The 17,618-nt window shown below is 38.2% G+C and overlaps 4 protein-coding genes and 1 long non-coding RNA gene across 8 annotated transcripts; 4 read left to right on the top strand and 1 right to left on the bottom strand.

The window, feature by feature from the left end:
* Positions 1–118: 118 nt before the first annotated feature.
* Positions 119–3,034, top strand: tnni4b.2 (troponin I4b, tandem duplicate 2). 2 transcript variants are annotated; one of them, XM_046393363.1, is made up of 8 exons: positions 119–205; positions 1,009–1,034; positions 1,149–1,152; positions 1,263–1,304; positions 1,444–1,575; positions 1,987–2,076; positions 2,254–2,427; positions 2,625–3,034. In XM_046393363.1, the coding sequence occupies exons 2-8, from the start codon at positions 1,024–1,026 to the stop codon at positions 2,709–2,711; spliced, it is 540 nt and encodes a 179-aa protein (XP_046249319.1). In that variant the 5' UTR covers positions 119–205; positions 1,009–1,023; the 3' UTR covers positions 2,712–3,034. The 2 variants fall into 2 exon arrangements, with proteins under 2 accessions (XP_046249319.1, XP_046249321.1); XM_046393365.1 differs by having other exon boundaries at positions 136–208; positions 1,011–1,034.
* LOC124061496 lies at positions 2,268–13,589 on the bottom strand. Its single transcript, XR_006843761.1, has 4 exons — positions 13,451–13,589; positions 11,517–11,658; positions 10,054–10,165; positions 2,268–2,404 (listed from the first exon to the last, which is right to left on the bottom strand). It is a non-coding gene; the product is annotated as an uncharacterized LOC124061496 (long non-coding RNA).
* Positions 5,018–8,888, top strand: LOC124061493 (troponin I, slow skeletal muscle-like). Of its 2 annotated transcripts, none has more exons than XM_046393362.1 (8): positions 5,018–5,130; positions 5,985–6,015; positions 6,123–6,126; positions 6,263–6,304; positions 6,675–6,806; positions 6,934–7,023; positions 7,941–8,114; positions 8,192–8,888. In XM_046393362.1, the coding sequence occupies exons 2-8, from the start codon at positions 6,005–6,007 to the stop codon at positions 8,279–8,281; spliced, it is 543 nt and encodes a 180-aa protein (XP_046249318.1). In that variant the 5' UTR covers positions 5,018–5,130; positions 5,985–6,004; the 3' UTR covers positions 8,282–8,888. The 2 variants fall into 2 exon arrangements, with proteins under 2 accessions (XP_046249318.1, XP_046249317.1); XM_046393361.1 differs by having other exon boundaries at positions 5,123–5,211.
* On the top strand, positions 9,033–12,828 carry tnni4b.3 (troponin I4b, tandem duplicate 3). Its single transcript, XM_046393360.1, has 8 exons — positions 9,033–9,189; positions 9,974–10,009; positions 10,145–10,151; positions 10,438–10,482; positions 10,593–10,724; positions 11,281–11,370; positions 11,508–11,681; positions 12,090–12,828. Exons 2-8 carry the CDS (start codon positions 9,999–10,001, stop codon positions 12,174–12,176), a joined length of 546 nt encoding a protein of 181 aa, XP_046249316.1. The 5' UTR covers positions 9,033–9,189; positions 9,974–9,998; the 3' UTR covers positions 12,177–12,828.
* Positions 13,572–17,212, top strand: bpgm (2,3-bisphosphoglycerate mutase). Of its 2 annotated transcripts, none has more exons than XM_046393354.1 (3): positions 13,572–13,714; positions 14,237–14,859; positions 15,379–17,212. In XM_046393354.1, exons 2-3 carry the CDS (start codon positions 14,259–14,261, stop codon positions 15,552–15,554), a joined length of 777 nt encoding a protein of 258 aa, XP_046249310.1. In that variant the 5' UTR covers positions 13,572–13,714; positions 14,237–14,258; the 3' UTR covers positions 15,555–17,212. The 2 variants fall into 2 exon arrangements, with proteins under 2 accessions (XP_046249310.1, XP_046249312.1); XM_046393356.1 differs by lacking the exon at positions 13,572–13,714 and adding an exon at positions 13,733–14,132.
* The last annotated feature ends 406 nt before the right edge of the window (positions 17,213–17,618 follow it).

Raw genomic sequence — 17,618 nt, 5'->3', positions numbered from 1 at the left:
AGTATGGTGATAAACCTGGTGTTGGGGGATGCCAGGTAGAAGTGTAGGGATACACAGTATATTGGTGTCAGGACACAGGAGGCTATTTTAGTTGGCCACTCACAGAAGGCAATAGGAGCCATTAAGTTTGACTTGACTTTTTCTTCTTGTCATTTAAAGACAGTCGCTGCTCACCTCAACAGGTTTTCTGCAGAAGTTTAAAAAAAAGGTATGTATACGTTTTTAATAATGATAGTGTGGATTAGAAATATTTAAGACAACTAATCTTAATATAATTGCACCTGTTTCATTTATCTGGAATAATTTCAAGACCAAACAGGAGTCTTATTAGGCTCATGGAGAACATTAAACATGACAATTTATTGTAAATGTAAGATTCAATACAGTTTGACCAAATATTAAAGATGACAAGACCAAATCTATCAATTTGTTTGTAATAAAATTTACAAATTCAATGTAAAGGTACATTTAGTTTGTCCATCTAATGTTTAAATTCACTCATCAAGTTATTTAAGTTGTGATCTGAACTTTGTAGCATGAAACATTTTTAATAAATGTTAAAGGAAAAATGCTTTTATTACAAAGAAGATCGACTTGCGTTCGGTTTCATATATTTGTCCTATTTGGCAAAAACAAATTCTGTCGTTGTTTCTGATCTGTTTGCCTTGAGAACGGATCATTTCCAACTGGAATTAAAAAAGGAATACCATTCAAACTATCTGTAGCGCTCAAGCTTGAAGTGTTGCTAATTTAAAGGCTTAAGGCTGGTATGTTACCATACCAAGGTCCGGATGACTCTGACCCGGCTCAGTGTGTACAGCAGCAGGAAAACACACAGCGTCATGAATCACAAATTAGATATATATATATATATAATAAAATTATTGCCTTATTTATAAAACCTGAGAGTGTTTGTAGCACTGCATGCATGTACTGCTTCTACTGCAAATATTACTGTTTGTGAATAATGCATTTTTCTTATTTTGGTATGAATTCTTTTAATTTTACAGAAAAAGGCCAACCATGTCTGAGGCGTAAGTTTTTTATTATATAAATCAGCATTTGTAAAATGCGATGAATCATTACCATGTTGATACTAATTCTTGTACAATTTGTTATCCTTTTCCACATCATAATGTCTACTACAGACCGGTAAGCTATTCGTATTATTAGTTCATTATCTAAAAACAGTTCTCATTTAGATATCTTATATATTTGTGTAATTATTGCTGCATAAACATTTTGCCTACTTTTTTTTTTAGAAAAAATCTAAGATCTCTGCATCTCGCAGACTGGCGCTTAAGGTATTTTCTCCGTCATCATCACTACAGCTGATAGTAATTCACCACAAATCAAATTTCAAGACATCATGCACAAGGACACAAAATAAGTTGTGATCTGTGCCGCAAAGTTAATCACTCACACACTTTTCATTCAATTTAGACCAAGCTGCTGAAAGTGGCAACGGTGATGCTGGAGAAGGACAAGGAGGAAAAGAAGCGGGAGAGAGAAGCTAGTCTGAGTGAGAGAGTCCCTCCACTTCAGCTGTCTGGTTTGTCCACGCAGGACCTTCAAGTATGTGCAGGTCGCTGTGTGAGCCACCCATCATACTACAATAAAACAACATGGCATCCTTCTGATGTGTACAGATGCCATGCGTACAGCATGTTCATATGCAGTAGGTGCATTAGGACACGCCTTGTCATCTCTGTTTTATATTTGGGCATTTAGCTGACAGTGTTATGCAGAGCAACCTTCACATCATTAATGAATCATACATCATTTCACATACTACATGCATGATAAGTAACCACTAGCAATACAAGTGCCAATCAACAAAGTAATTTCAGGAATAGCAGTATCTAATCAAACTATAACCTTTTAGCTAGCCTCAAGACCTTAAGATGTGCAACTGAGCAGCAATCCAGAGCACTGCAAGCTTCTCATTACTTTGCTCGATAACTATAATTTTCTTTCTGCTTGCAGGCTCTGTGCAAAGAACTGCACCATAAGATCGATGTGGTAGATGAAGAGCGCTATGACATTGAGGTCAAAGTGGTCAAAAATAATAAGGAGGTAAAGGTTGACTCATATTTTGATCTATTTATTCTTAAGTGATCACAAATTAACAATATCTATTTATATATATCCTTTAAGTACTTTTTGAAGTTTTAATTATATTTGTCAATGTACTTTCACTGTGATCTGTTGAGATTTGTGTATAAGCTGGCTGTGCGTAATCTTTTCCTGCAGATTGAAAATCTGTCGCAGAAGATCTTTGAACTGAAGGGTAAGATGAAGCGACCTGCTCTCAAGAGAGTGAAGATCTCAGCTGACGCCATGCTGGGAGCTCTGCTGGGCTCTAAGGTCAAAGAGTCCGTGGACTTCAAGGCCAACCTAAAGACTGTGAAGAAGGAGGAGGAGAAGGTAAGTCCCACAACTCTAACAGCAGACTGATTTATTTTTAATCATGCTGGTTTTTAAAGTTTTCAAGAGTAAGTCAGGCTGGGCTGACTTGTTGGACATTTTTAACTCTGATGTCTGAATTATGCTGTGGTACTGCTGGTGTAAAAATTTTGTATAAAGTACAGTATCATTCAGAAATATTTTCTTCTTGTGAACAGAAAGAGGAGGTGACTGACTGGCGTAAGAATGTGGAGGCCATGTCTGGAATGGAGGGCAGGAAGAAGCTGTTTAATGCTGGACAGTAGATGTTATAGTTCTGGAAATTTTAAACATTAGACAAGAGAGCAAAATTAAGTTAATGTCACTGTTTGCAACAGTAAGTTGATAATGTAAGTGTGAGTGTGTGCACAGACTTTTGCAATATGAAAAAATATTCAGATTCAAAGGAGAGGAATCATGTATATTTTGCATATAAATGAGTTGCATTTTGTTTTGTGGTGTTGGCACTTTGAAAACAGATAAGCATTCAGTGAAATTTGTTGCTTGATCTCAAAAAGTCTGGAAAATGACAGGTTTACATCATCATAATAAATACTTCTGTTCAACACAGAAAACTGATGCTGTGCTTTTCCTTTTGAGTCTCTAATTTATTATCTGAGGTGTTTCTTGATACTGTAGCTCAGGACACAACATCAGACAGAAGGCAGCAATAGTTCCAGGGGGTGGAAGTTGTCAGCAGTTGCAGCTGAGAACAAAGTTGTTAAATCATCCTTGTAAATCAAAGCAGACATAACATTCATGTTAAGGATTGTGAACAAGAATAAGAGAGGTCGCAAGTTCAGGGCTGCTATAAACCCTTCAGTAAAGCAACAAGTGAGCAGCTGAAGCACAGAGAGCCAATCAACGCCCCGACCACAACTGCTAAAAATAATAATCAGAACAGTGGCAATTAGTCGATTAACTGAGAAAACACATTTTCCAGACAATAACACCAAAAATAGCCGATTCACTTTGCTATGTTGTCTAAATATGATGATTCAGTCACTTTAACCAGAAAATAATGAGTAATGTGAAACAACAATTACTTACAGCCTTGGTCATAATAATGAACTCCGTCCACTGTGTTAAAAAGGAAATCATTTGGTACACACTTCTATTCAAAACACGTCTGAGTCCATCACCAGGTCAGACTTTTGACTGTAAGTGAATCGTGGAAGAATCTACTGCAGTCCTTTCACCCTCAGCTCAGCATTTAAAGCTGCCTTCAAGAACATGCAGTTTCTGTCAGTGATAATTTCTCTCCCTCGGTGAGAAGAACTCGAGCTCACAATATGGCTGCAAAGCCTTATTTGTTGCTGGAAGTTGCATCCAAATAAAATCCCCTCCTAACATTAATACAATCGATTGAGCAAATTTAGTGTAAAAAAAAAGTGATATACACAGCATGTATCTGCTGCACATTCTTAAGACCATAAAAGCAGCTAATTTCATCATGCGAAAGAAGCATAACAAATATGTGCTGTTGGATGCATTATGGGGAATGTAGGATCCAGTGTTCTTGGAGTTTGGCCCATATGAGTCCATTAAAGAAAATCCAAGAAGTTAACAAAAAGTATTTGACCCCAGGTTTGCACACAACTACTCTTGTTTAATCGGTTGCTGTCTACATACCATTACATGAGGGCATGAGTCGCAGACCTGAACATTTGACTCGCTGTTAAAACAATGACACAGATTGAAGTCTGGCTGCCTCAATTTATGAACCATCAAGCCCTGACCAGCACCTGTCCTTGTTCCTCTACTTCTCTAAATAAAGCCTGACTAATTTTTGGCTTTGTTCTTACCTCCAAAGTGTTCCCATAGTGTATTATCAGGCAATAGTAGTCTGTCATCACACACATGCAAAAGAATAGCCATATCACCTTGCTGCATATGGTGTATATGCAGCAAGGTGAATGCAAGATATGGATGTGTGACAACATGGTATAAGTAAAAAACACACCAATGCAATGAGATGAAGTAAATCATTTTTAAAGGTGCAACAGACCTCAAAAAAGTGGCCTGATAATCAGTTTACTGTCGCCAGAGATTTACATTCTCAACAATAATCTGTACTTAGTTTCTTAAAGTTCACGGATAAAATTGCCTTGAACTAAGTAATGAGAACATTTTTTTATTTTGATGACATACAGTTGATGCAGCCAGCAGAAACACAGATATGATGGCAGGTATTAAACATTTCAGTTTCAGTTGGTGACACTATTAGATGCCTATAGATGGGCATCTTGAGGTGGTCCAGATTCACACTTGCACTCGGAGCTCTGTTCTATAAATAAAGGCGCAAAACAAGTGAATAATAAAACTCAAGGTTGATTTCTTCCTTCTGTTAGACTCCTTGAAAACATGATCCACCACTCACTCAACAAGCTGGCCCTGGTCAAATGTGAATGTGCGACTGACCCAGCAGTAATGTGGTCACCTCTTTAAATGTTCACTGTCACTTCCACCAACAGGTGCTGTCAAAACCATGCAAGATAAGATAAATGTTTGAGCCCGTTAATGGAGTTTCATTACCCTATTTGCTGTGTGAATATCGTGGTGATGCTATGTGCGACAGTAAATGTCACTGCTGGGGGACAGACAGTAGCAAAGGCGGGAGGCTATTTTCGTGAGCCATTTGTACAGACACTATAAATCTGATTGATTATTCTCCATTGTCTCTCGGTAAGTCTGCTTCTCCCTCCTTCACACGCACTTTCCTTTAGTTTTGAGATACAACTCAAGGAGCCGCTCAGCTTCAATAAGGTACCGAGCTGCTAATATTCTGGTATTTGGGAATTAGAGTAACTTTGTTCTTGTATGTTGATATGCTCAGCTAAGTTCTGTGAAGAAGGAGTAACTTGTCAGCATGCTGTGAGTTTAACACAATGACTAACACGTTTGGAATATAATTCAGATAAATGTCTTTGCACTTTTATTTGGGTAATGTTGTGATTAAGATTAACAGCAGGTGGAACATTGTCATTTTACATGCCTGTGGATTATCTGGCCATTCAAATTTCTGTCACCTATGCAGAGACTCTTGGCAGTTATGTTACCACATACGCTGACTCAGCACTCTGAAGTTTTGCATAGACACAAATGCTGTTACAGTTACTGTTTTAAGTACTTTTGAAAGATCGTTTCTTTTTCTTTTCCGTACAAATGCATGCACAGGAAAAAGGAAAAACAAAGTTCGCACTTCACATGTTTAATTTAGTCGCATCTATTTATGTATCTATCTATGTACCTAAGCCTTTTATATAATTTCTTGGATCAGTAAGTGATTACCATAAAGTAAGAAATATGTCACGTAATGGAGGCTAAATGTGAACTGGGATAGACTGCCTTAGTGGCACTATTGCCACCATTGCACCTAGTTTTAATAGGCTAATGAATGTTTGGAGTGAGTGAAATGCTTTGACCAGGGAGGTTAAAGGGATCATCAATCTTCAGCGCACAGCTCAATCGAACAGGAGTTAAGGGTGAAGGGTGTTTGTAATGACAGAATTCATTTTATTTTACTTTTCCAATTTTAGTGTTGGAACTTAAAACAAGCATGGCTGATGCGTGAGTATATTATATATTCATTGACAGCTTGCTGTAAAACTATGCATTGATATTCATTATGTAAATATGCTGATGTTTTTTTCTTCCTCTCATTAATGCATCGACAGACCTGTGAGTATTTAAACAATGTTTTCAAATTGTCCTTTAAAGAATCCTCCAGAGTTCTGTTAAAGTCATAAAATTACTTTGCAATATGTGCCACACCGACAAGAGAATCTAATGATGTTTTTTTATGTGTAAAATCTAGAAAAAGTCAAAGATCTCATCCTCGCGGAAGCTGGGGTTGAAGGTACAGTTTTTAATAATTTGAATTTAAAATGCTTTGATTTGATTTTCTATATTATGATGAATTGGATTTTCATTTAATAGTCTGGAATGCATATAATTTTGCTCTTCTCAAAAACCCAGACAAAAAAAAGACTGCAAACTGAGGCCAACAATGTTGTTAGCCAGTATACAGAATAAAGTGGTGTATGGGTTCAGTATTGTGCACTGTGACAAACGACTGAGTTGTGTGTTAAAAAACACAATATACATACAGTTTACATTTGTGTCATGATGGTCAAATCATATTGTCTAAACTGATTATGCATTTATGTAAACTTTTGGCCTAATTGCTCTAGATTTACTCTTCAGGTTTATTTTGATTTGTTCCTCAGATTAAACTGTTGGCAGTTGCAGCTCAGATGCTGCAGGAGGAGAAGGAGCACAAGATCAAGGAGAGAGAAGCTGCTCTGGCAGAAAGAGTTCCTCCTCTTAATCTGTCTGGTCTGTCGCTGCAAGAGCTGACGGTATTTTATTTTGTTAAAATTGTTTTAGAGAAGTATTTTCTCTCACAGTCATTCCTATTTCAGCGTCATGTTATATTCTAATACCACTAGAGGGTGACACTCTTTTTTTGTTTTGTTTTTTTCACAGGATCTCTGCAGAGACTTGCACCACAAGATAGACGTTGTAGATGAGGAGCGCTATGACATTGGCCTCAAAGTGTCGAAAAACGACAAGGAGGTGAGGTGATAAAGAATGAGCAGGCAGGAGGGAAAACTGATACACGCAGAAACGTTGTTAAAGTTACTGCATCCAATATCTTCACTACACAGAAGAAGTTAAGATGAACAAACACTCCCTCCAAGTGGCAGCACTGAGAATGCCATCTTAGACTCAAATCTTACAGTCTGTGATTTTTGTTACACCATACAGAACCAACAAATATTTTGGGTGTCAACACAGTCCACAGTTGTATTTTATAACATCACCAATAAACTGATGTTTGTGATTTGACTGTGAACTCACAACCTGCTGCACTGTAGCCAGTAAAGGGTCACATGATTCAATTAGCTTAAACCAGTAGGACACGTTGTAGCTGCAGTAATTTATGAGCTGCTAATTTGTTTCGAGCTAATTAGGACACTGATATAATCAAACACAGATAGTGACATTTGTGTATTAGGATACAGTAATTTACTTGGCAAAGAAGAATATTAAATGTGTTTTTTTAAGCAATCATGTGGGTCACTGCCAGAAAAACCACAGATTATTAAACATCTGCAAAAGTAGCAATTGCAAATTATTTTCTCTTATTTTTTGTGGGCAACTCAAGGTCCACGTGCTAGCTTTTTCTGAAACTGAAGAAGACTGAAAGATTCGGTTAAAAGCTCCAGAATAATCTAAGCCATGTACCTTTAGCTAATGGCTTGTTTCCACAGTTAAAACTAAACCGCCAGCTCTAAATTTTAGGTTAATTATTAATAGACATACTGATAAATCTCACTGGTCATAAATCTATAAGGAGGTGCGACAGTGAAAAGGTGCAGAAATGTAAAAATCCCGGGAGCTTCCATTGACATTTTGTTTATATGTATAGCCTGCTTCACTCACAATGGCATAACAGCAACAGCACAATCCTTTCTATCACATGATCCCAGATTGAAAACATGAACCTAAAGATCACCGAGATCCAGAGCAAGTTCAAGAAACCTACCCTGAGGAGAGTGAAGATCTCAGCTGAAGCCATGCTGAGTGTTCTGCTGGGCTCCAAACACAAGGAGTCCTTCGACTTCAAGGCCAACCTCAAGACGGTCAAGAAGGAAGAGGAAAAGGTAATCCTGGCTTTTGCTGTTTTTGACCAAATGATTTAAATGATCTCGGCTGCATGTCACTGTTATGTTTCCAACAGAAGGAGGAAGTGACTGACTGGCGTAAGAACGTGGAGGCCATGTCTGGGATGGAGGGCAGAAAGAAGCTGTTTGATGCCTCGGGCAACTAAAAACATTTACTTTTGTGATTTATTCTTCTAATAAGTGCTTAACATTATTTCTCTTACCTATATAATATCGTTTTATGAAATGCAGGTAATAACACCCTTAAAACCAGAACAGTCGTGCTTGTTGTAATTTTATACAAATAGCAGACAACACATCTTAAGAAGGACTGCAGGCGTCAAGAGGTCTTTAAATTATTTTCCAAATAGATAATCTGAATTTTACTGATACTGACTATAATATATACATCAGTATTTAAAGAAATGGTTTTTGCTTTGCTGTTTGCAGTAGTTCTCTTCTGCAGCCTTGTGATGGCAGCATGACTCTTTCAAAACCTGACTGGATACTCGGATGCTTCGTTTGTCCCTCGTAAATAAACAACTGCTTGTGTGTTATCTGCTGTCTTGGCATCTCAGGCAATATTTACTGGCTGTTAAAAATATAATGCTCAGATATTATGGTTGCAGTCTTTGTTAAAGCTGGAGTACGTTATCTTCACATATGCTTTATGTACTTGATACAAACATGAAACCAGTGTTGCTCTCTCAATGAAAAAGACAATCATGTCATTGTCTTCCTCCAAAGTACAATAAAATAATCACTTAAACTGTATGTTGGATTAACTTTAATTTCACACACTCAATACTGTCCCAAAGCTCCTTCAAGCTTTCGCCCTCTCCTCCTTAGCAAGGAGACGGACACGCGAAAAAGCATCACAGGTGGACAGTCCGAGTAAGAACTTTAACACCTCATACTTATGGGATGTGAGAGACGCAGTGCAAGAATGGTGAGGACAGAGGGGCTATTTTAGTGAGCCACTCACATGAGCGCTGGAATCTATATATCTACCCTCTTTCTGCCCTCCTTGTCTCAGAAAAAGACACCCGAGAGTATTTGTCACCTACTGTATAAGGTAAGGAGTTTTACTTTGAAATACTACAGAACACGAAAGGATAAAATGCCAGATGAAGGCCTTTTATTGCAACAATTTTGCTAAAATTTGAGAAAACTCAAGCTACTCCAAATTCATCAGTATTAAAAAAAAGCATGGCTGGATACAACAGCATTGATGTTATGCGTAGGCTAGTTACAGTTCTTACAGCTGAATGTATGATTTTTATTCAAATAAAAGCTGTCTTAATTTAATAAAAGAACCTCCTTACATGTGAGGAAGGAGAATTTATATTTCATTTGGCATCCTTTGCTGTTGAACAGAAGTCCCAGTTGAAGTTATAAATAACACAACACAGTGGATTTGATTTACGTGTTCTTCTTTGCAACCAGTTCTCACTGCTTGTCATTTCATAGTGTTGTTTTCAATGTAATGATTTGGAATTGAAAATTTTTAGCTTATTAAAGTAAAAGTTTTAAAAGTTATCTAAAAAAAAAACAAACAGCAACAAAAATCCTACTCTCTTTGTTTTGACTGATAACTTAAATTATCATAAATTATAACTTTTGGTTTTGTTTTGCAGATTTTTATTTTTTTTTTAATTCTTTTGACCTTTAGACAATGTCATTAACTGTTTGTGTCCCCTGCTATAAAACTTCAACCCAAGGTACATAGGGTTTCTCAATGAAATGTGATGAAAATTCTGCTTAATTTTACTCTTTTGTTCACACTCAATAAGCTGAGATATATGTCTTCTATTGATAAACTAATAATTCTCTTCTTCCTTTCTTTTGTATTTCAATAGAGGAAGAACACACAGAGCTGTAACCATGTCTGAAGCGTAAGTGACCATGTACCATTAACGTTCATCACACCATAACTCACATTTTTTCATCTGGAATTCCAAAAACATAACAAATTGCATCTTTCCTTGTTGTCTTCTTGAATTATGGACACCGCCTTCCTCACCGGACAGGCCTCCGGTGAGTTGAATCATCTGCCAAAAACAGAACAGATCTCTTATGTAAAATATAAGTTACTGAGATACTGCATGAATTGTGGTACTAAAATCTGTAGTTAAGTTGAATTACAAGGATTAGCCTTTGTATTCTGCACTCCAAACCCACAAACATACATAAGTACTTTGAATATACATGAAATCGATTGACTAAACGCATAAAATAAAATACAAAGGATTGTTTTTTGAATTCATTTAAAATGTTTTTCCAGAAATCTGACTCTATATCACCATTTTTTTTTTCATTCCAGAAACCAAAGCCAAAGATCTCTGCATCTCGCAGACTCTTCTTGAAGGTATTTAATACGCAGCTGCGTATTGGATAGTGATGCCGTGAAATACCTATTAAGGCATTCACGCCATACATTTTCTGGCTGACTGAGGTGTCATTTTGTATGTGTGCCAGACCAAATTGCTAAAGAAGGCCATGACTATGTTGGAAAATGAGAAGCAAGTCAGAAAAGATGAACGAGAGAGAACCCTCTCTGACAGAGTCCCAGCACTACAAATGTCAGGCATGTCTTTGCAGGATCTACAGGTACATACATCACTGAAGCATTTTAACACACATTTTCTTTTATTGTTGGCTCTGAAGAAACATTACATGACTGTCTAAAAACTTTAATAGGGTCACTTAACCTAAATCAATTTTCCCCACCTACCCCTACTGGTATTTGGTTTAATTGAAAGAGGTTTTGAGGTATCTGTAACTGAGATACCTTCTGTTACCATCCAAATACAAATGAGGTGAATGTAATTAAGTTTGCAGTGCTAAAAGTACAGAAAATTATATTTTAACCTTAACAGCAACACCTTTATGCCAAAGGTTTTAAGGGGACCATTAGAAAACACCTGCAGTGAAATCAATTGGATCAATCTGCCTGTTACTGCTTGTATAAAAATTATATATGATGGCATACTTTATAAATAAATGAATGCCCATACACATGTTGGCAGGTTCTCTGTGTATTGTTCCTCACTATCAGTATCAGTACTATCAGTATTTCCACACTTACAGAAAAGAGATAGATTGAAACAAATTCCAGCATTTGGTACTTAAACAAGTCTAACACACTAAAGGTTTCTATGCACAGAATCTTTGCAAAGAGCTCCACCAGAAAATTGACGTGGTCGATGAAGAACGGTATGATATTAATGCTAAAGTGATGAAAAATGAAAGGGAGGTAGGTAACATTTATGTTTCAGAAAAAAATCAAGCATCTTGCAAATTTAAAGCACACTACCTGCAAGCAATACTCATTGAGAACTGAACATTTTAAGGAAACGTTGAGAGTGTGTTTATCATTTGTAATGGAAAAAGATACAGGACCTGTCACAGAAGATCTTTGAGTTGAAGGGCAAGATGAAGAGACCGAACCTGAGGAGGGTGAGGGTGTCTGCTGACGCCATGCTGGGAGCTCTGCTGGGGGCTAAGGTCAAAGAGTCTGTGGACTTCAAGGCCAACCTCAAGACTGTGAAGAAGGAGGAGGAGAAGGTAAGGGCTGCTGACTTTAACTTCAGTTTATCGCACTTCAATTCACTTTATTCACTGACAATAGTCCACTCAGTAATGGTGGTTTCGAAAGATAAAAGGGTTAACAGCTTCACGGGATGCCTAAAGTGAAACCCAGATGTAAAACCTGAAGTGAAAAATTGCATTTAAAGGAACTAGGAAGCAGACTGACACAACATGATAAGTGTTTTATTTTTTCAGAAATTCAGAGGAAATAAGAATTCAGTTGTACAACAACTGAGGCAGAAATGTCCCTCTGCTCTCAATATTACTGATCATGTATTCCTGTAACCCCAACATTATAAGCCTATTTGTGGGGGACAAATGACTGGAAGTACATCTTTTTTTAATCAGAATGAGCTGATTCAAAATCATCTTTTCATCCAACAGAAGGAGGAAGTGACTGACTGGCGTAAGAACGTGGACGCCATGTCTGGTATGGAGGGCAGAAAGAAGCTGTTTGATGCCGGGCAGTAGATATTGTGGTGAACTTCTTTGTGAAGGTGCTTTAAAACAGGTGGAGCAAGTTCCTTTATAATGGAAATGAACATGAAAACCAGTTTAAAAAAGTAGTCTCTGGTACAGTTCATGTTTCAAGTGTTTGTGTAAATGACAGTAGAGAACATGTGTAACCCAATGACAAATTATATCATACATAGTTTTTACATAATGTAGGGTGTATTATGAAAAGCACATGTATTTAATTTATCAGAGCACTATACTGCTTTTGTAGCTTTTAGCACCCATGTGAAGTCATATGCAGAAACACTATTGGCTCTCTGGGCCACCTGCAGTGACGTTACTGACTTGCCTTTTGACCTCTGTTAGGTACGAGAATAAACAGACAAGAAACAGAGAAAATGCAGATTGGCATATTTTTTTACAATTAATAATCTGAATTTATACTTGACAATACTGCGGACAAAAGCATCTTTTCAATTATGGACTGAGATGACAACCTAAAAAATAGAGAACAACATTTCTGTGTATTCTTGTGCATTTGATGATATATTTGACTGATAAAGAGAATGAATACACATTCCAGGAGCAGCTAATGTTGGGGGTCAGTTTTTTCATGGGCAATGTTATGAATTGTGTATCAAATAAAATGTGAATGGAATTGCTTGGAGCAGAATGGTCTTCTGTGCCGAGTTACTCCTTATAGCACTTTATAATAACTTGAATCATCACATGATACTCTGATGGTGTTTATATCTTCAGATATTTACTTTTAAAGTAAGATTATCATGGAAAAATGTTCTGCGACAGGCTACTACTTTTTTCGGGCTCTACTTTTAAGTGCCAAAGTAAACTGTGTCCGTGCGTGTATGTGAAAACACGCAGCAGCTAGCTTAGCGTTACAGGTTTAAGTAATGAAACCCGACTACAATTAAACATGCAAAAATCAACTTTTCCCTGAAGCAGCTTTAAGGTACATTCTATTGGGATAAACAACAGTGTGGTTACATTTACCAAACCGGTGGTTAAACAATCAGTTTTGTTATTCAGAACCTAAAACACTAAACTGGGTTTGAATTGGTCAAACATACAGTACACTCTCCGCACTGTTTTCCCACACGCTTTCATCATCTAATGCGGGCATAAAGCTTACTAAACTGTGCCTTCCCGCAAATAAAGTGGTCTTAAACTGCAGTCCTTCCCTAACAAACACCATAAATCCTTCCAAAACTGTAAGCAACACATCCCACACAACAAAACATCAACAGTTAAAGCTAGCGAGCAGACGGTACCTCTGCAAAACATCCATGATTGAGGAGTTACGGTTACTCCCCTCTTTCCCCCTCCGCTGCGAACGTGCCTTGCCGTCACAATTACTCCTAATATGGGCACAACGTTCAACAGAGGCACCGCCCACATGTGATATCCGCCATTCTGATTGGAGGAACGGAATGCCAACCATCAACGTTGAACGGGAACGCTTCTGTACATGGCCTGCTAGTCCACACCCGCGACTGTACTAGCTAAATTTAAGCCGGATTTAAAACCCACACAGGGTAAGACGACATTTCCAAAAATTTATAATCATTTTGGAGCGAAGTTGTCACATGCCTATAGTTCTGTTTTTTCTACGTTGGTCCTTTGTTTGCCTCAGGCTGAGCGGCCATAATACAAGCTGTACTAATGGTTATTTACATAGCAACATGCCATCCATCCTCTAAGACTTTTGCTAAAAACCTTTTCACCTGCATCCAAAGATATATTTGCATACTGTAGTTAGCTTACGTTATCTATCACTGTTTTGTATCCTGCTTCTGAATAAGGCTAGTTAATAAGGCTATCCGCCTCTGTAGCTATCAGCCTGTCACTTTATTAAGACAACCTCTAACCTTTTGCTGGCACTGCCTCCAAGAAGTACCTGCTGCTGAACTCGGATCACATACACAGTCCTGTGTCTAAGTGAGGCTTTACGTTGTAAGCTGGATCTTAGTGGTATTCTGTTTGAATTTGTGTAATATTCTCACTTCTGATTCACTAACTGGCCTAACTTTTTCTTCCTTCCTGTTGAATATGTGCAGGTTTCTGTGACCGGTGCTTCGGATGTCCAAGTTCAAACTCTTTTTGTTGAGGCATGGTGAGGGAGCCTGGAACAAAGAGAACCGTTTCTGCAGCTGGGTTGACCAGAAGCTGAGTGAAAATGGGGTGAAGGAGGCTCAGGACTGTGGCAGGCTCCTGAAGGAGCAGGGCTACAAGTTCGACTTAGTATTCACCTCCATACTCAGCCGCTCCATCCAGACAGCATGGCTGGTGCTGGAGGCTATGGGTCAAGAGTGGGTCCCCGTGGTCAAGTCATGGAGACTGAACGAGCGCCACTATGGTTCCCTGATTGGCCTGAACCGAGCAGAGATGGCTGAACTACATGGAGAGGAAAAGGTGAAGTTGTGGAGAAGGAGCTATGACATCACACCACCTCTGATTGATGAATCCCACCCTTACTTTCTGGAAATCTACAGTGACCGCAGGTACACCACTTGTGACGTGCCAAAGGAAAGCCTCCCCCGAGCCGAGAGCCTGAAGGAAGTGTTGGACAGGCTGCTACCATACTGGGATGGCGTCATTGTTCCGGAGATAAGGAAAGGCAGGAATGTGCTCATTTCTGCTCATGGAAACAGCTGCAGGGCTCTGCTGAAACACCTGGAAGGTATGCTACTGAACTGACCCAGGCTATTATAAACAGTGCTCTCTCAGCTTTTGTGTCTTTGTGCAGGGGACTGCATTCAGTTCAGCTCTGCAGCAGCTTCTCGTCTGTGCAGGCTGCTGTCGCTAGCCAGCAGTCATTGAATTAAGACGGACATATCGTAGTTCCAGAAATGGAAGGTTGAACTTATGCAAAAAGGCCACTGAGTTTATGTTACATTTGGCTGTGGCTATGAGGGCCACTCTGACCTTTTATCACCCTCACAAGCTTTGCAGGCTTCCTGTGCCACAGGACAGCCAGTAATGTAACATACATGGGCTGTTACATAATAATATATAGCACAGGATCTGCCTGTAGGCTGGAACTGTGTTAATGTCATACATTTGTCAATAAAATAACAGGATTTTATGACAGTATTTGTCAATACTCTAGTAATTCAAAATCAAACACTGCAAATTACTTGCAAGCCTGGCTGTGACCAGCTTTTTTGCTGTGATCCTAATAGTATTTTTTATTAAACAGGTATATCGGATGAGGATATTGTCAGCGTGACTTTACCTACAGGGATACCTGTGCTGCTAGAGCTGGATGAAAACCTCAAGCCTGTGAAACCGCGACAGCTCCTGGGAGACCAAGCGAAGATTCAGGCGGCAATTAAAAAGGTGGAGGACCAGGGAAAAGCCAAACCATCAACTTGAATGCACTAAACTGGCTGTAAGCCTTAACCATAGTTCTGTTCTTGATGCTTATGTGCACTTTAATGAGGTACAGTGAAAACTCAAGTTACTCAGACATAAGACAAGAAGATATTGTTGTTAATACGATTTAATAGATTGGTGCTGATCTTAAAGTGAAGTTGCTGTATGATAGCGGACTGACTTGGGTACAAAATTAATGTGTCTCATGCCAGACTGGTCTGATAGGAGCTGAAGGAACGTCAGAGATGTTTTGTAAATGTTCAGCACTGTGCTGAGTTGTGTAATCTGTAAGCACTGAGGAAGTGTTTGGTTTGTTTGTCATTTTTAAGCTACTTGTCCCTACTTCTGCCTGTATGGTGACCCTAAAGTGGTTATTTATTTTATTTACTCATTGACTCTTCCTTTCAGATTAATAGTAATGTGGTGAGACTGGAAAATCTTGAAGTATGTCAGATTCTGAAAGAAGAAAAACTTCTTCATCAAAGATGCTTTTCTGTTACATTGATAAATTATTCCCTTTAGGGCTACAATTAACAACAATTATCATTTCATTTAAAAAAAAAAGTGTGAGAAAAGCTCATCATAGTTTCCCAGAGTCCAAAGTGACATCTTTAGATTACAGCAAATGTAATCAGCTAATCGGTTGATTGATTCGTTGTTGCAGCTCTAATCCCATTGCATTTAAACTTGTGCCTTCAATAATAACATTGTTCTCAATTCCTCCCAGTTTTTCAGGAGTTGTTTTAAGTAGAGTTTTAGACAGATCCTGCGGTGAAGATGAATAAAAGCACTCTGTTAACAAATCTTACCTCACAGAAATCATTAGCCAGGCTGTTCATTCCAAGAATGGGGATATTTGGGAGCAGCAGAAATGCTGTAAATATGCAGAACCACTGAAATCCTCAACTGTCCCACACTAATGAGTTACTATTCTAGTCTTAAAGAGCTGAAGTTGTTTTTCTTTGAGGTTTATACAGTACATTAACTCTAACACAGAATAGATTGAGTTTAATCACTGTGGCCAACCACCGTGGATATTTGGTATGATAAGTGGGTTTTGCTTTGCACGTTTTGGGGGATATTTTGCATATTTTTTTCATTTATCCCTTTCTTAATTAAATACAATAACTGTGAATGGTAGATGTTGTTACTTTTGGATAGACATGAACAAGTTCCTTTGTGAAATACGAGTAGTATTATGATTTTCATTTTCAATTCTAAATTATTATCATACATGTGCAATTTGCTGTTGCTTGTGTAATGTTAATAACATGAGTGAAAATGTTACAGGTGTCGCTCTCTCTCTTATGTTACAACTTAAGTAACTACTGTGTGCGGTACAGGCTGCTTCATTGTACTGTATGTTGTGTCTCTTGTTTCACATATTGCACTGTGTATTATTTCTGTCTCCTGTTGTCCCAGTTTACTTGTTGTGTTTCTCTGCCGCTGCTTTGTTTTGTACACTGGTTTGTTTGGTCATCAGTGAAAAAAAAAACAAAACAAATAAGTTGATGATATGCATTTGAAGATACAAAAGAGCAGAAAATGCTGATATGTTTTGCCAGTTCACATTCGATGATTTAATGTCTTCCCTGCTGTTCACACCTTACATGAAAGTTTGCATGACGAAATAAAGGGAATTTTAGTTTTTAAACCTTTTCTGCGTTCCGTCTCAGTTTTAAGATTCATTTAATCAGATGGTTTTTTGCCACAGGAAGGCGTGTCAGAGGCCACACTGGCATAAAGTTAGATATAAATTTTGTGATGAAGCAACAGAAACAAATTAGAAAACAAACAACAATGCAGTTTGGGGAGTAAAGCTATGCCTGCAATTTGGATTCTGGTTGGCTTTAGTCCAATGGAAACAACAAACAACTGAGTCTGAGAGATTCAGAGGAGTGGCAGGTCATTTCTCAACCATTTCTGTAATTTGTCCAAACCAGTGTGGCTAAGCCAGGGAGAAACACTCTAATTGGATGGAATTACTCTTAAATGGGCACGATGACCAACATGATTCATATTCCCAGATATTTGGCAGCAGTAATACCATGCAGACTCTTTTAC

This window comes from Scatophagus argus, chromosome 7, assembly GCF_020382885.2.
Source record: "Scatophagus argus isolate fScaArg1 chromosome 7, fScaArg1.pri, whole genome shotgun sequence".
Lineage (NCBI taxonomy): Eukaryota > Metazoa > Chordata > Actinopteri > Scatophagidae > Scatophagus > Scatophagus argus.
This window is presented reverse-complemented; position numbering and strand designations above follow the sequence as displayed.

What these genes read in the sequence shown, in the direction of transcription:
- tnni4b.3 (XM_046393360.1), top strand. An exon ending in CTCGCAGACTCTTCTTGAAG is followed by an intron (nt 10,483 to 10,592) that starts GTATTTAATACG and finishes TATGTGTGCCAG; the next exon opens with ACCAAATTGCTAAAGAAGGC. An exon ending in TGATGAAAAATGAAAGGGAG is followed by an intron (nt 11,371 to 11,507) that starts GTAGGTAACATT and finishes TAATGGAAAAAG; the next exon opens with ATACAGGACCTGTCACAGAA.
- bpgm (XM_046393354.1), top strand. Translation starts at nt 14,259, where the DNA reads ATGTCCAAGTTCAAACTCTTTTTGTTGAGGCATGGTGAGGGAGCCTGG. An exon ending in TCTGCTGAAACACCTGGAAG is followed by an intron (nt 14,860 to 15,378) that starts GTATGCTACTGA and finishes TTTATTAAACAG; the next exon opens with GTATATCGGATGAGGATATT.
- LOC124061493 (XM_046393362.1), top strand. An exon ending in CGCGGAAGCTGGGGTTGAAG is followed by an intron (nt 6,305 to 6,674) that starts GTACAGTTTTTA and finishes TTTGTTCCTCAG; the next exon opens with ATTAAACTGTTGGCAGTTGC. An exon ending in TCAAGAAGGAAGAGGAAAAG is followed by an intron (nt 8,115 to 8,191) that starts GTAATCCTGGCT and finishes TGTTTCCAACAG; the next exon opens with AAGGAGGAAGTGACTGACTG.
- tnni4b.2 (XM_046393363.1), top strand. An exon ending in TGTCCACGCAGGACCTTCAA is followed by an intron (nt 1,576 to 1,986) that starts GTATGTGCAGGT and finishes TTCTGCTTGCAG; the next exon opens with GCTCTGTGCAAAGAACTGCA. An exon ending in TGAAGAAGGAGGAGGAGAAG is followed by an intron (nt 2,428 to 2,624) that starts GTAAGTCCCACA and finishes TCTTGTGAACAG; the next exon opens with AAAGAGGAGGTGACTGACTG.